General features: G+C 36.9%; 1 protein-coding gene across 40 annotated transcripts in view; it reads right to left on the bottom strand.

Annotated features, from left to right (window-relative positions):
* The window catches only part of ADGRL2 (adhesion G protein-coupled receptor L2), a 385,925-nt gene that overhangs the window by 47,886 nt on the left and 324,804 nt on the right, over positions 1 to 13,235 (bottom strand). For all 40 annotated transcript variants that reach the window (XM_040564881.1, XM_040564880.1, XM_040564909.1 and 37 more), the window contains one exon: positions 2,663 to 2,772. In XM_040564881.1, coding sequence (XP_040420815.1) covers positions 2,663 to 2,772 — 110 coding nt within the window. The remainder of the gene's footprint in view (positions 1 to 2,662; positions 2,773 to 13,235) is intronic.

Raw genomic sequence — 13,235 nt, forward strand, 5'->3', positions numbered from 1 at the left:
TGAGACGCAAAAAAGGAAGCTTTTCATTAAGTATGTTCTTATGAGGGCAATGAGAGCCCAGAGGAAGCTCAATCAATACACATGATCAGCAAAGCATGATCATATTTCTAGAGGCCAGCAAGACCTAAGAGGAGCTCATAAATTGCATTTTGTACATGGGCTACACCAACACCAATGTGTAAGAGCTCTCAACTTTAACCACAAAAGTTGGTATGATTGCAAGCTGTAATCTCTCATGGGCTGAAAGACGTCAACATAGCACATTTTGCAGTCTTGCAGTAACTGAAGACGAAGTTCAGAAAAAGTAAAAAGCATAACTGAACTTTGGTTAGAAGTGCTGTGGTAACTAAACATCCCCCTTACTAGACCCACAAAAGCCTATCCCATCTTCTTAACAAGTCTCTTTTGCTGGGATAGCTGCTCTTTGCAAACCTAATGATTTTAGTCATTCCATACGTTTAGAAGTGGAGCAATGGAACATGTAAGAGGGAAAAAAATTAGACTTGATAACTGGCGTTGATTGGGCATCAAGAGATTTGCAAAAATAACAGGATACGCTTTGTGGGACAGGGGAAAAAAATGGTCAACAATTAAAATGGCTACTGCAGCACAATGTAGCTTGAAATCAAACTTCAAAACTGATTTTAATAACTGGCAATCCTTTTGATGCTGGTAACAACAGATGATTCGTCTTACAATTCTGGAATTAGGCAGTGTCATCACCGTACATGCTGCAGTTAACAAACTCCAAAACTTAGACTTTGAAAGACAAGAAGTATCCAGAATCCTGAGTTACGATAGACATAGAATTAATATAATTCAAGGAAGGGGTAGGCCAATGAAATTCACAATAAACAAAAATAAGCATTTTAAAAGTAGAATTACTACATGTTAGAGTACAGGATAGGCCGCGCTGTGACACTATACTTCTGAAAACTGGAAAAGAAAAGATTCCTGTAGACAGCAATACCCAACCAGTTGAATATATCCACACTTCTCTTCCTAAAACAGCATAAAAAATTATGTTTGAACATTATTTGCATTATACCTTTTCTCTACGAACTAGCCTACTGGAACTGGAAACGTAACCTCTTGTCATTTGACTGACCCCATGGTTTGGAATCAGTTGCACTGCCCTCTTTCTGAGAATTTGGGAATAAAAAGCAAGCTACAGTAAAAGTGATCTTTGTGGAACAAAATTTTGGTTAGATTGGGGTAAGACATCACTCCTTAAAAGTGGCACAAGAAGAACAGGCATAACAAGCCACCGATACTACACACAGTAGGAATGGTACTAGGGATCACTGTATGCAGTAGGCTTCCAATCCTACAAATGGTACGGAAAAAAAAAATCAGCAAGCATCCATATCACAATGACAGCAGAAATGAAGAAAAAACAGATGATCTGTGTTTGGCCTTTAACAATAGTGAATGTTCAACGTGGTGAAGCAGTACAGAGTAGTATTTTGGTTTAAGAAGTCTAAATTTTAAAGTTGTGCAGTAAATAGAATGGACAGTTTTGACATAGCTTTGCTTATGCCAGAACTCATTTCCTTCCTTTTTAGATGTATACTGTCACCACAGTGTTTTTGCGTCTCAGACTTGGCCTGTTTCCTGTACCAACAGAAAATGTGACTTTGGTTAAGGATTACTGCAGATCAAGAAATTCACACTTAATAATAACTTAAGGGAATGATCAGTGCACTGCTCAAATTCCATTGCAAGTACAGCTATTTCTCTGTGGAGTTACAGGACGAGGGAGAAGTCACTGCAAAGAATGACCTTACAAGAAAGCAAAACCAGTTAAAAGTGTTGAATCTGCAGAACTTTTAAAACATGCATGCATCAGTGAAAAAAAACATTAATTATTGCAAGGAAGTAAGTATGTCTAAAACTAGCGAATTCTGGCATTAGAAAGAATACTGTACAAAACTGCTGAAATAGCCATAACTTCTAATTTTTTGATCTCAATATGTTTTCAGTATTTACTTTATTTTCAGTTAAAAAAAGTTCCCTTTTGACAGCTGATTTCAAGGCACAGTTCACATTTTCGCTTTACACTAAAAGTGAATATTTCTTTCTCACTCCTTTTCCCACTGTTTTTAAGAAACAAGTTTCAGTAACTTATTGATGAATTATTCACTCTGAATCTGTGTTCACTTACAAATGCACCCCTGAAGCACAAAGTCGTCTTATAATGTCTCCTGACCAAGGCATTTGCCCAGGAGTGTCAGTGGTGGGATTTGTTGTGCACCCAAAGTCACCGTAACAGCAGGTAGCCTTTCAAACAGATAATGATTAAAATTGAAGTCAATTCCTTCTTTAGAAGTCTGTGAGCCAAGCCAATTTGTCAGCAACTGGTATTGGGCAAAAGTACAAATTTCTATCTGGCCTATTGAATAGCTAATTCGAGTTTGTTTTCTGGAAAAACAGTAGCCTTAAAAGCCAAACACTTAAGAACACAGACAGACACTTGGCCAGCATCACACCATGGCTTCCTTCCACACTTCGCAAAGCTAATTGGAGGCCCTAGTCTGCAAGTGCTCTGCATGCATAATGGGTCTGTGGGCCATAAACATATGCTTCTTTTCCATGTAACAGCACTCCAGCTTTAATTGTGAGGGCCAGAGGAAGTGAACAAGAATAAAATGATTATACTTACTGTAAGGAACACATTCATACTGAACTTCTAGATACTTGTATGTTCCAGGACAAGGATCAGGAAACACATCTGACCCAGTAACTACTATACACTGTGTTCGGTTGTTGCACCTGTAATGGAAAAAGAAAGCTAATTAATTTAAAATTACATTTAATTTGCAAGTTCACTCTTAAGTGCTATATGCGGTTCTAACTGTCTTCACACTTGGGCAATCCAATCCATAAGACAACAAAGTTAATTAATACTAGATCAGTCTGAGTCCATAAATAAGGCTTCAAGACAATATTTCAGTCCTGGATTTACACTCAAATTTGGGGATCGATGTTATCTCAAATGTCACTCATTCCCACTGGTAGAGATAGCTATCCCAAATATATACTGACTTGACACCACTATTCAATAAAATCAAAGCAAAATGCAATGATACAAAATGAAAAAATGTGTAAATTTGAATAATGTACAATTGCACAAATGAGCAATTCCTTCAGTCTTCACAGGTATACATACTGATGAATGGTTTTACGTCTCAGAGAGATTTTTGTTGTGATTCAAGGAAGTTATGATTTTGGTTGGAAGAGTTACTGCAGACAAAGAGCATTAGCATTTCCATTTTAATTATTTTAGGAGTAATTGGTGGACTCTATGCTTCCTCGGTTAGGTTACAGCAAGATGTAAAGAATGACTGTCTGAGGAAATAAGAAAAACAGTTAAAAAGAAGAACTGCAAGAAAAATAATTAAAATGTATTTTAGAGGAGACTAAATACTGGAATATAAATGATTTGTTGAACAATGGAAGCCAATGCATTTTGATACAAAGAACTTTATTACAATGCCTCTAACCACAAGGATCTACTGAATTTAATGTTATTTAAAGGGTGGTGTTTTTTTTTGTTTGTTTGTTTGTTTGTTTTTAAATAATGATGAGAGACTTCCAGAAGAAAGAAAGAAACAAAAGAATTAATAGATTGGAACTTAAAATGGAAAAACTATCACCTAACTCTGAAGAGATGGTCAAAATATAATACAGAAAAAAAAAGAAGGAAGTAGATGAAAAGAAGAGAAGGTCAGGGAGTTTGGTAACTGAAAGAAAAAGAGCTTGGCTGATCTTCTCAGGGGTTACTTTTGTTTGTCAGCAAACTGCATAACAGACGTCTGAACTTAAGTAATGGTCTAGCCTTTGACTCCAGCTGTACATCAACTTCTCTATTGCCCTACCACTTCCCACACTCCCTGAACACCGTATCCCAAGCTAAAATAGTCTATCTTGTATCAACAGCTTTCCACAGCTCTACTTTGCCAGCAGGTATAAGAATAATTCATGCTACCTCATGAAAGGTTGAACAAGCCCATTTGAAGAACTCAGATATGAATCACTTTCCCATTTATGTTCTAATCAAGGTTGTACAAAACTGGTCAGGACATACTGAGCCTCTTGCTGAGTAACTCAGGAACAACGACTCTTCTGAATTTATCTCTTCATTCTTCTGTCTCTTTTTCTAAAAACTACTTTTTTGTGCCGTAAGGCTTATAATTGCAAACATGAGCGGAAGTAGCCCATGATTTCTGTATACACACACAACCAGACAGATGGTGAGGAGTTCACCTTGTGGCCATGACTTGCGGCCAGCATAGGCCAGATCCTCGTGCAGCCCTCACACAGGTTCTGCGTGACTCAGGGTGCCACTGTTACTCAAGGCAACAGCTCATGAAGTGGATTTGAGAGACTGGAACAAGTATGATGGTTTTCAGAGCCACATGGAAGTGATGACACGTGCAACCAGCTTGCAAAGAAAGCCACTGCACTGATCTCATGTGCATGGTGTAAGAGGAGGCTGTAGAAGTAGGAGAAGGCACCACGGTCCTAAACTTCACAGGCCTCTTTGTTCCTTGTACAAGTTTTTTACAACTCAGGTCAGACTTACCAACATAAAAACCTTGCATGTAAGAATTTGTAATTATTTCTTTAAATTTTTCTGTTTTGTTAGTGAAAACCTTACACTGAAGCCAAAACCATTCCTACAGAAATACTCTGTGTAGTACATCACTCAGTATAATGGTTTCCACAGCTTTGAGCTGTATGAAAATTTCATTTTACACTTGAATGAGCAGCAATTAAGAGAGAAATATTGATTTGTTGCAAAAAAAAATGGATACATATTGGGAGGAATTGCTTGAGAATGAAACTTATGAAGGTTATATTTAGCTGTGGAAAAAAAAAAAAGTTTTATTAGCAGTATTTGTAAATCTTATAAAAAAAGATGGACTCTTGTTTCCTTCTCTTTCATTTTCCCCAGGTGAAAGAATTATTACTCTGTCATCAGTCAGGAAGCTGCAGTTCATGCTAGCTTGTACCAAAAGGCTATATAATAATAATAATAATTAAAACAATGCACTATTTTGTCTTTCCACAATGAGTGCCAGTGTCAAACTTCAGGCACTGAGTGATAATTTCAGGAAGTCATAGACTTTGTAAACACTTTTGACTATTTCTACAGCTAAAATTTTGCTTACTCTCCACATGGTCACCTCTTCCTCACCTTTGGTCAAAATGAAGGAGATGCCAGTTCCAAAACACAATGAGCCTGCCTGGTACTGCAGTACACAGCAGTGCTACAAAGCATCCCCCCATCCAGCGAGGGCAATTACTTGGATAACCAAATGAATAGAAGGATTTGTGCTATAAGTTGTAGTTTTTCACATTCAAATCACTGATCTGCATTTAAGAATACGCTGCTGGTTGCATTTTACAAAACCTAAGTAATTTTCATATAAGGTTCTGATTTTCACGTGCTTCTAAGACTTCAAATTAAAGCAGCTTGATTAAGACATTCATATGTAAAAAATCCACATTCAGGTAACTCTTTGTTACCTAGTTAGTGGTCATATTCCAATTCCAGTGAAATCTTCAAAAAACCCCAGCAGTATCTACAGCAGCTGTCAATCCCACGTCAGGGCTTTTGGAGAAGAGACAAAGAAGATGTGGGCTTTGTAGAGGTAGTTAAGAGACAAGCCACTCGGAATTTACAGTACTGTCATTTGTTCTCTGGATAAATGGAAGTCTTCTGTCTTCAGCGTTGTAGGTTTTTCCCTGTAGAACCTAATGTACTAACTTCTGTACTGGTTATTGGCCTACAATTTTGCTGCTGCCTACAAAGACCATTTTACTAACTGCTAAAGGTCTCAGCTGATATTCTTTACAGCAGGAAACTCTGAATTATGCCAGCTACATGACTACAGAGTATCAAAGCTACCTCATCACTGCTCTAGCAGAGGTTCATAATTTTGAGAAATCTTTACATTTAGAAACACTATGCCCATATTACAGTTACAATCTTTGCAACAAAATCTCATGTCCCATTTTCCATTCCTTTTTGAATGGGTAAGCCCTTTCTGAATATTGGATTCTCCAAAACAAGAATATAATAAAAGTAAAATTCCTATGGATTTGAAAAGTAGGCCTGGACATCATCAGAAAAAAAAATAACAACAAAAAACCCTGCCAACTAACTTGAAGTCCCTCATGCATTTTAACCAATGTTATTTTTTCTACACAACATACTGTTACTTCAGTCCATCTGTCCAAACTCTTTTATAATTGTTCCATCTGAAGGCATGGTATGAACCAGTTGTTTCTTGGAATTTAAGAAGTCAAATCACAAACATGTTAGTGTTTAAGTGTTTGCAATCTAGTGTTTAAGTGTTCTGTAGGTTTAAAGTATCATTTAAGTGTTCTGTAATCTAGTTAACTGCATACTTCACCAGTTTATTTTGAACTATGCAAATCCACAGGTTTTTATGTACAGTCTTAAAATTCATATTATCTCACACTGAAATATCTTCACACTTGAGACATTCACGACATTCACAAAGATTTATGATACTATGACTTTGTCATTTACAAGGAAATAAAGCAGATCTGCGAAGAACTTGGTAACAACTGATTTAAAAAAGGTAATACATGAATTAAATTTGAAACCCTAGTTAGGAGAAGACTGACTGTAGCACTGAAAGAATGATAATTCAGGTTCCTGTACTACCAGCAAGAGTTTTGCAAAGGGAAATGTAGGAAGTATCATTGTTCTCATGAATGCAAGGAGTAATTGTGTACTCTAACACTCATTTCTTCAGTATTTTAGTATGAATGAAGAAAGGTTACATTTTCATAATGCAGATGCATCAGAGTAATCTAAAAATCAAATGGAGTGTTTAATTAACAGTTACAGTACAATGCCTGAACTCCTTTCACCTCAGGAAGAAGACTGTGCAAATGAGGAATGGCCCTTTCACATTTCAGATGAATACAGAAAAAAGGGAAGGAAAGCAGCTCCAGCAGTGCTGTTAGCAAGCATCTTCCACTCACTATATAGCCATGTCCCTGCTGCACCCATCTCCTTCTGTGCTCATCTTTAAGGACAGCTGTACCTTCCACAATAATTTGTTTGCATTTCAGCTCTAATCTTGACTTGTACAATTCCCAACAAATTGCTTTTGCTCCTTTTTTATTATCTTATGCTCATTATTGCACTTTACCATGTGCAATGTATGGAGATGAGATTCCATGTGCAATCTATTGTGCGAGGTGTTTTAATCAATAATCTTGTTCTGCTGATTAAGCAGGGGCTTCTGTTTTGGCAAGATAACATTAGTTTCTCCTGTCATGCTCCAAAAGCTATTGGGAATCTTCAGCAGATCATTAGATATGCTACAATAAAGCTTTGGTACATTCTCTTTTCTTTCTTAAATTACTTCTTCACTGTCCTATCATTCCCCGTCACCGCTGGCACTGCATTATTATTACAGCTCCCCTGAAACTTGCACTAGAGCTATGTCTCCAGGCCATAGGATGCCATTTTCAATTGAAGCTTCTGCTTGAAAATATAAATTAAGAAAATTTCATTATCTCCTGCCAAGGGCCATTATTCACCACTGTTCTAAGGAAGATTAAAAATGCAAAATCTATGGACTTGAACAAATACTCCAGCATTAAAAAGAAAAACAGAGTGCATCATGACTGGACCAGATCTGAAATGCTGGAATCTGAAAAGCAGGTTCTGGAGACACTTTAGCATGAGATGGGTCAAACAGACTGACTGAGTGAAGAGGTCACCTTTACGGGTAGGTAACATATGTCACATAAAGATACGTGCAGCTCCTTTCCAAGTGGTTCCTGCAGTTCTTCAAAGTTAAGACGTATAAAATAAGGTCTGCATCATAATTTATCCTTCAAATGCTTTTGTTTTATATACATAACTTTGACAAAGATAGTAACATAGAAGAAACGTTAGGGCTGTTTTGAAAAGGGTACAGGGTTAAGCTCATACCAGAAACAGACTATCCATATAATTTTGCGTACTCCTAATGCATCAGCTTTCTATGAATGCAGTGTTTCTTTAAGTAAACTGGCAAACACAGAAAAGTCATGTATATTTCACTTTAAAAAGCTAAAAAATGATAGTATAAAGCCACATTTAATAAGTAAAATTCATTTTGATAAAATTGTTAATACATTAAAACAAACTATTCTGGTATGTTTTGAAACTTTTAAGCCAGATATGACAGTATTTCTCTTTCAGCATATTGATTAAATACTTAAAAGCTAGCATGATGACATGTTCCTGCATATCGCCTGCAGCAACCTGCTCAAACACCACTTGCCGCACGTAAACTATGAGTTGTAGCACCATGTACTCCATATGGTCTTCTTGTTCCTTATTCACCCTGTGTGAGTTTCAGTCTGAGTAAAAAGAGATGGGAATGTGGGATGACTATGCTGCGTGTATTGACTTTTAACAACAGCATATTTTAAACGGAAAAATTCCTGAACCTCTTTGCCCAGAATAAATGGCTGTCTTTACATATGTATTCCTAATGGTCTACAACTGCCGTGTGCGATGTGCTTCTGCTTGTGTATGCATATTCACTAGACCTCCACTCCTGTTATTAAACTCTAAGTTACATATGTATGAAGATGTCAAATATTACTTAAATGCTATGTTTTATTAATTTGGTCTTAGAAAGCATGTACAAAACTTACATATAAGATAACCAGATAATAGAGTTTTTATGTTAGATACATTAGATATATATGCACGCACACCCACATGCAACAGGAGATAAAACTATTTGAAGTAACATACTTAAATTCTGAGTTTCAAATTCACCTCACAAGAAATATATTATTACATACCAGAAATGAAACCTAACCACTTAACAAATTGGACCTAACCAAAGCCTGAAAAAAAGACCTGCTAAAAAGCTAGCCCTGCTATAAAGCTTTGACTTGAAGCAGCCTTGGTCCCCCAGCACTGCACTATCCAGACTGCTAGAGCAACCGCAGCAGCAGCACAACCCTACATACTCAAGAGTGAATGCACACATTCGTATGGAGCCAAGATGGATGTAATCCTACTGCTGCCTTTTAAAAATGCGGTATGCCATACTGCCACTTTTGCTTACGCATGTATAAGATTTCCTAAAAGTTATTTTCAAGTTAGAATTCCTAAAACTATTATGGGGGAATGAGCATGCTAAAGAAAAATAGCACCACTTTTACTTAGCTCAAAGTGAAAACAGATCTAGCAGGCTGTAGTGGTAGTTTTCATAATCTAAAAAGAGAATGGGGGATGCATGAGCATGTATGAAAGCAGAATTTGTCCATAAGATTTGTGTTGCAATATTGGAAATCTTCCTGTGAGCATGACAGCAGTAAGGTATGCTAAAAACTGTTTTGAAAAAATCATAACCCGGTATCGGGATTTCATATGGACTCGGCAACATGATCACTACAGCAGTAACCCTGGTGGCTTCAGATGAAACGTATCTGAGGGATAAAAAGGTGAGAAAATTGTTTCTATTTTCTTTTTAAATAAAATATTGATGATTTCTTGAATCTTCCCAATTACTAAGTAAACATAACATTAGGAAGCTAAATAGTGTATAATTAATATTGTACAAGAAGGTGCACCAGAGCTTTGTTTTTGTTTGCTCAATAAATACACAATAATATGTAATTGTGCTTTCTTTTTACAATGTAATCTTTTGGGAGTTTAAGGATAGGCATGATGAAAACTCAAAATAGACACTAAAACACAACAGAAAATATGAAACTCCCACAGGCCCTTTCTTCGGGTCACCAAATCCGATTCACTGTCAATGAATGTATATCGGATCTGTATGGCAAAGTCATTTAACAGAGTGTTTTTTGCTTTCAACTTCTTACAATTTTAATGCATTTAGTTATGACCCATTTGCTTTTTAGTATTCATGTTTGCTAAATTCAAAGCAGCCACTGTTAAAAAGGCAGACTTTTCCACTTACTCCCATTGAAGCTATCGCATCAGCAGTACTTTTTCCAGTTCATTCTTGTTCCAGTACTTTGTTTATCTGTGTAAATGCTATTATTATGGAGTTATCATTAACCTGAAACTGAAACATCAGATCAAATAGGGAGGGGGAAAAAGAAAAAAAAGGAAATGCACATTCCAGTGGAATAAGTAACTCTGCCATCTCTCGATAATTTTTGAACTGCTTTTATAATTGATCTTTCTATCCCTGCTACTTTCTACCATGTATGTGAAAGGCCTATTAGAACTACCAGAGCCTCTGAGGCAATGGTTGCAAAACACAGACAGGAAAATTAGACATGACAATTAGGTGTGCAAAGCAAATGGAATAATCTGCTAGTGAGTGATTTCTGCCAGGACTGTGCACGTGCAAGCAAAACCAAAACCTTGTAACAGCACAGAGCAGAGGACACCAACTTTTTAGCAAAAATGTTTCTAATGCAACCTTGTCTGAGGAAGAAGAAATGGAAATAAAGTCATATTCATAATCTTGTCAGATTATTTATGTATGTATACTTTGCAAGAAAAATGCAGTATGGGATTAAGTGTGTATGTCTCAGCACACAAACTAAGCTAAGCAGATCTGCACTGCTGAAAAGTAATGAGTTCAAAAGACCCAATTAAATGTTTCACCATTTAGGCAAAATAAATAGCCTGAAGCAATGCTTATTTACTAATGAAAACTTTAGTAGTGCAGTATCATAATATCCGAGCGATTTACACAGATTATTCACATTGAGCGAACGTGAGTGCAGCATCACATCTTGTGGGTTGAGCAGGTTTCGGATGAGAAACGTAGGGTTGGGTACCAATGAAAGAGCTTCACGGAGTGGTGTTTACTTCTGAGGCACCGTACTAGAGCACAGCCACAGCAAATCCAAGAGCAAATCCTCAAACACTGTGTCTAACTCCTAGGCGAAATACTGCAACCACTTGCAGGAGAACAGACTCCCAGGCAGAGATCATAGGATAATAGTAAAAACCCTTTAAAACCCATTCTCACAGCACTGTAGATCTTTTTTATCCATGGCTTGGCATTCAGCATATTCATAATGTAGTTAAAAGTTCTGTCACTTAAGACAGCTTCTGAGTCTTTATTAAATGAATAGCAACTCGAACAATTACAATATTGAAAACGTGTAGCTTTATCCTTCACATTAATTTGTACAGATCTTAAATACATTTTAAAAAATCACCCACTTTAATTACTAAAATAAGGTGTTTCAATTTATAGAGGTGATTTGTTACTGAAATTCTTCTGAAATTTGGAAGACTTACTACACTTGTGTTCGTAGTTCCACTGAACCTCCAGGCCAGTTCAACGCAAAAAAGGCTTGACTCACTGTGTGTCCCATGCATGTAGCACAGCTCCCCTGGCTGCAGAAATGCATATCCAACATAGCTGTAGCTTGGCTTTACCAGGTAGGATGTACTAATTACGAAATTTACCACTGAGGTAGCATGAACTCATAAGGTCTTGTGGTTTCCCTCCACAATGAGCAGGAGGAACAGTTTCAAAATGGGGTGCGCGTGTAGGGGTGGACCCTAACTGACCTTTAACATATGAATTTCCCTTGAATAATGAAAAAATATTACGACCTATATCAATTAGGAGCAATTATTTATAAAAATGTTCACCTCTTGCAGTTTGCATACAGAAAAACGATCAGATTTTTAACAAGGGAAATGGGATATCGCTATGGGATGCCCGATTTAGATTAAATTAGCAAGAAAGTTGTTATCAAACCATATAAAAGATACACCATAATAAGACGTGACCTTGCAGAACCTTGGAGCCAATCGGTGATTTTTTCCCCCTGTAACCCTTCCTAATTATCTGCAAAGTTGCAGACCCTTTTGTGGCAGGTTATTTTTCTGTGAATAGTGAGGGGTTTTGGGCTTTTAAATATTTAATTAGTCTTCTGATATGAGAATTGTTGCACATGCCAACTGCTTCGATTTTCAAACTGTGTTCATCCTAATTATGTTCAGATTTAGATTGGTCATCCCAAACCTCTCACTCTTGTAATTATTTACTCCTTAAAGATCATTCAGCAGAGAAATATTTTTCACCCTTATGACTCTTTCTTTCCACAAATGGCTTTTCTGGTCCGTTAATTACCCACTCAGAGGATTAGAGTTTGTAATAACGCAAGAGATCCTGCATGTAAGATGAGTTTTACAGGGTGAAAAAGAATAAATTGTTTTTTGTAAACCTGCCTTGGGGAATATCCCCTTTTTGGGTTATAATTTTCATCAGCAGAGGCCATGTGCCACCGCTGCATCTCTACCAATTCCACTGGGCAGGGGAGTGACGGCTCAACAGAATGCAGAGCAAAATGCTGAGCAAGAGGTCAAAAGACAACTTGGTTAATTTACAAGATTTATAAAAGTGTAATCTGCTAGCAAGTTGGTACGATCCTTTTCCTCAACATTTTTAATGCAGATTTTATGGCTTTAAAGTTATGTATATTAAACTGATAATTATTAACAAAATTACAACTTTTCTTATTTCATCTGCTGATTTTTTCCAGAAGTGTTGTCCCTTGGTAGGTGTCTTTAATCAACTCTGTAACAGTGGTGTCATTTTCTGTTAAGATGTGTCTGAGAGTCCTCTCCACAAGTACTTTCTTTTCTTCTGAGAGGAATGCCTGTCACAAAAGCACTGTTATTCATTACCCACAGTGATGTCTGGATCTAATTATCATCTGGAAAGCTTGCAAGACTTCTAGGTATAGGACTTCCCCTGCACAAGTATCCTTCTGCTCTAACTTGTGAAGCACAATCCCACTTTCTTCTTTGTGATTTGAAGTTAAGGGATTAAGTTACTTATTTGAGTTGTGTGTCTCCCATTCCTGAAATTTCCAGTTTTAAACCCAATAAAGTTTAGGGAGATGCTTTTGTTTGCTCAGTTTTACATCTCCAAAAATCCTGTGGATTCTGCGTTGTGTTTTTTTTTTTCTACACAAGTCAAGCAGATTCACCTCTGTAAGAAACACATCAGAAAATTCACTGGCTTGACTCCTTCAATGCACAGATAATCTTTAATTGTGTCAAAAATATTCCTAATCTAATCCTTTTATCAACCTGTCTACCACTGAAGGAGTCTCATGTGCCTGCACAATTAAAAACCCCATGTTAGCCATACATAATACTGTATTACATTTGATGCAAATCCTTTTCTATTGAAATAAGCACTGGGCTGACAGCAGGAAGTGGCTGATAAGAA

This window comes from Cygnus olor, chromosome 8 (assembly GCF_009769625.2).
Source record: "Cygnus olor isolate bCygOlo1 chromosome 8, bCygOlo1.pri.v2, whole genome shotgun sequence".
Taxonomy (NCBI): domain Eukaryota; kingdom Metazoa; phylum Chordata; class Aves; order Anseriformes; family Anatidae; genus Cygnus; species Cygnus olor.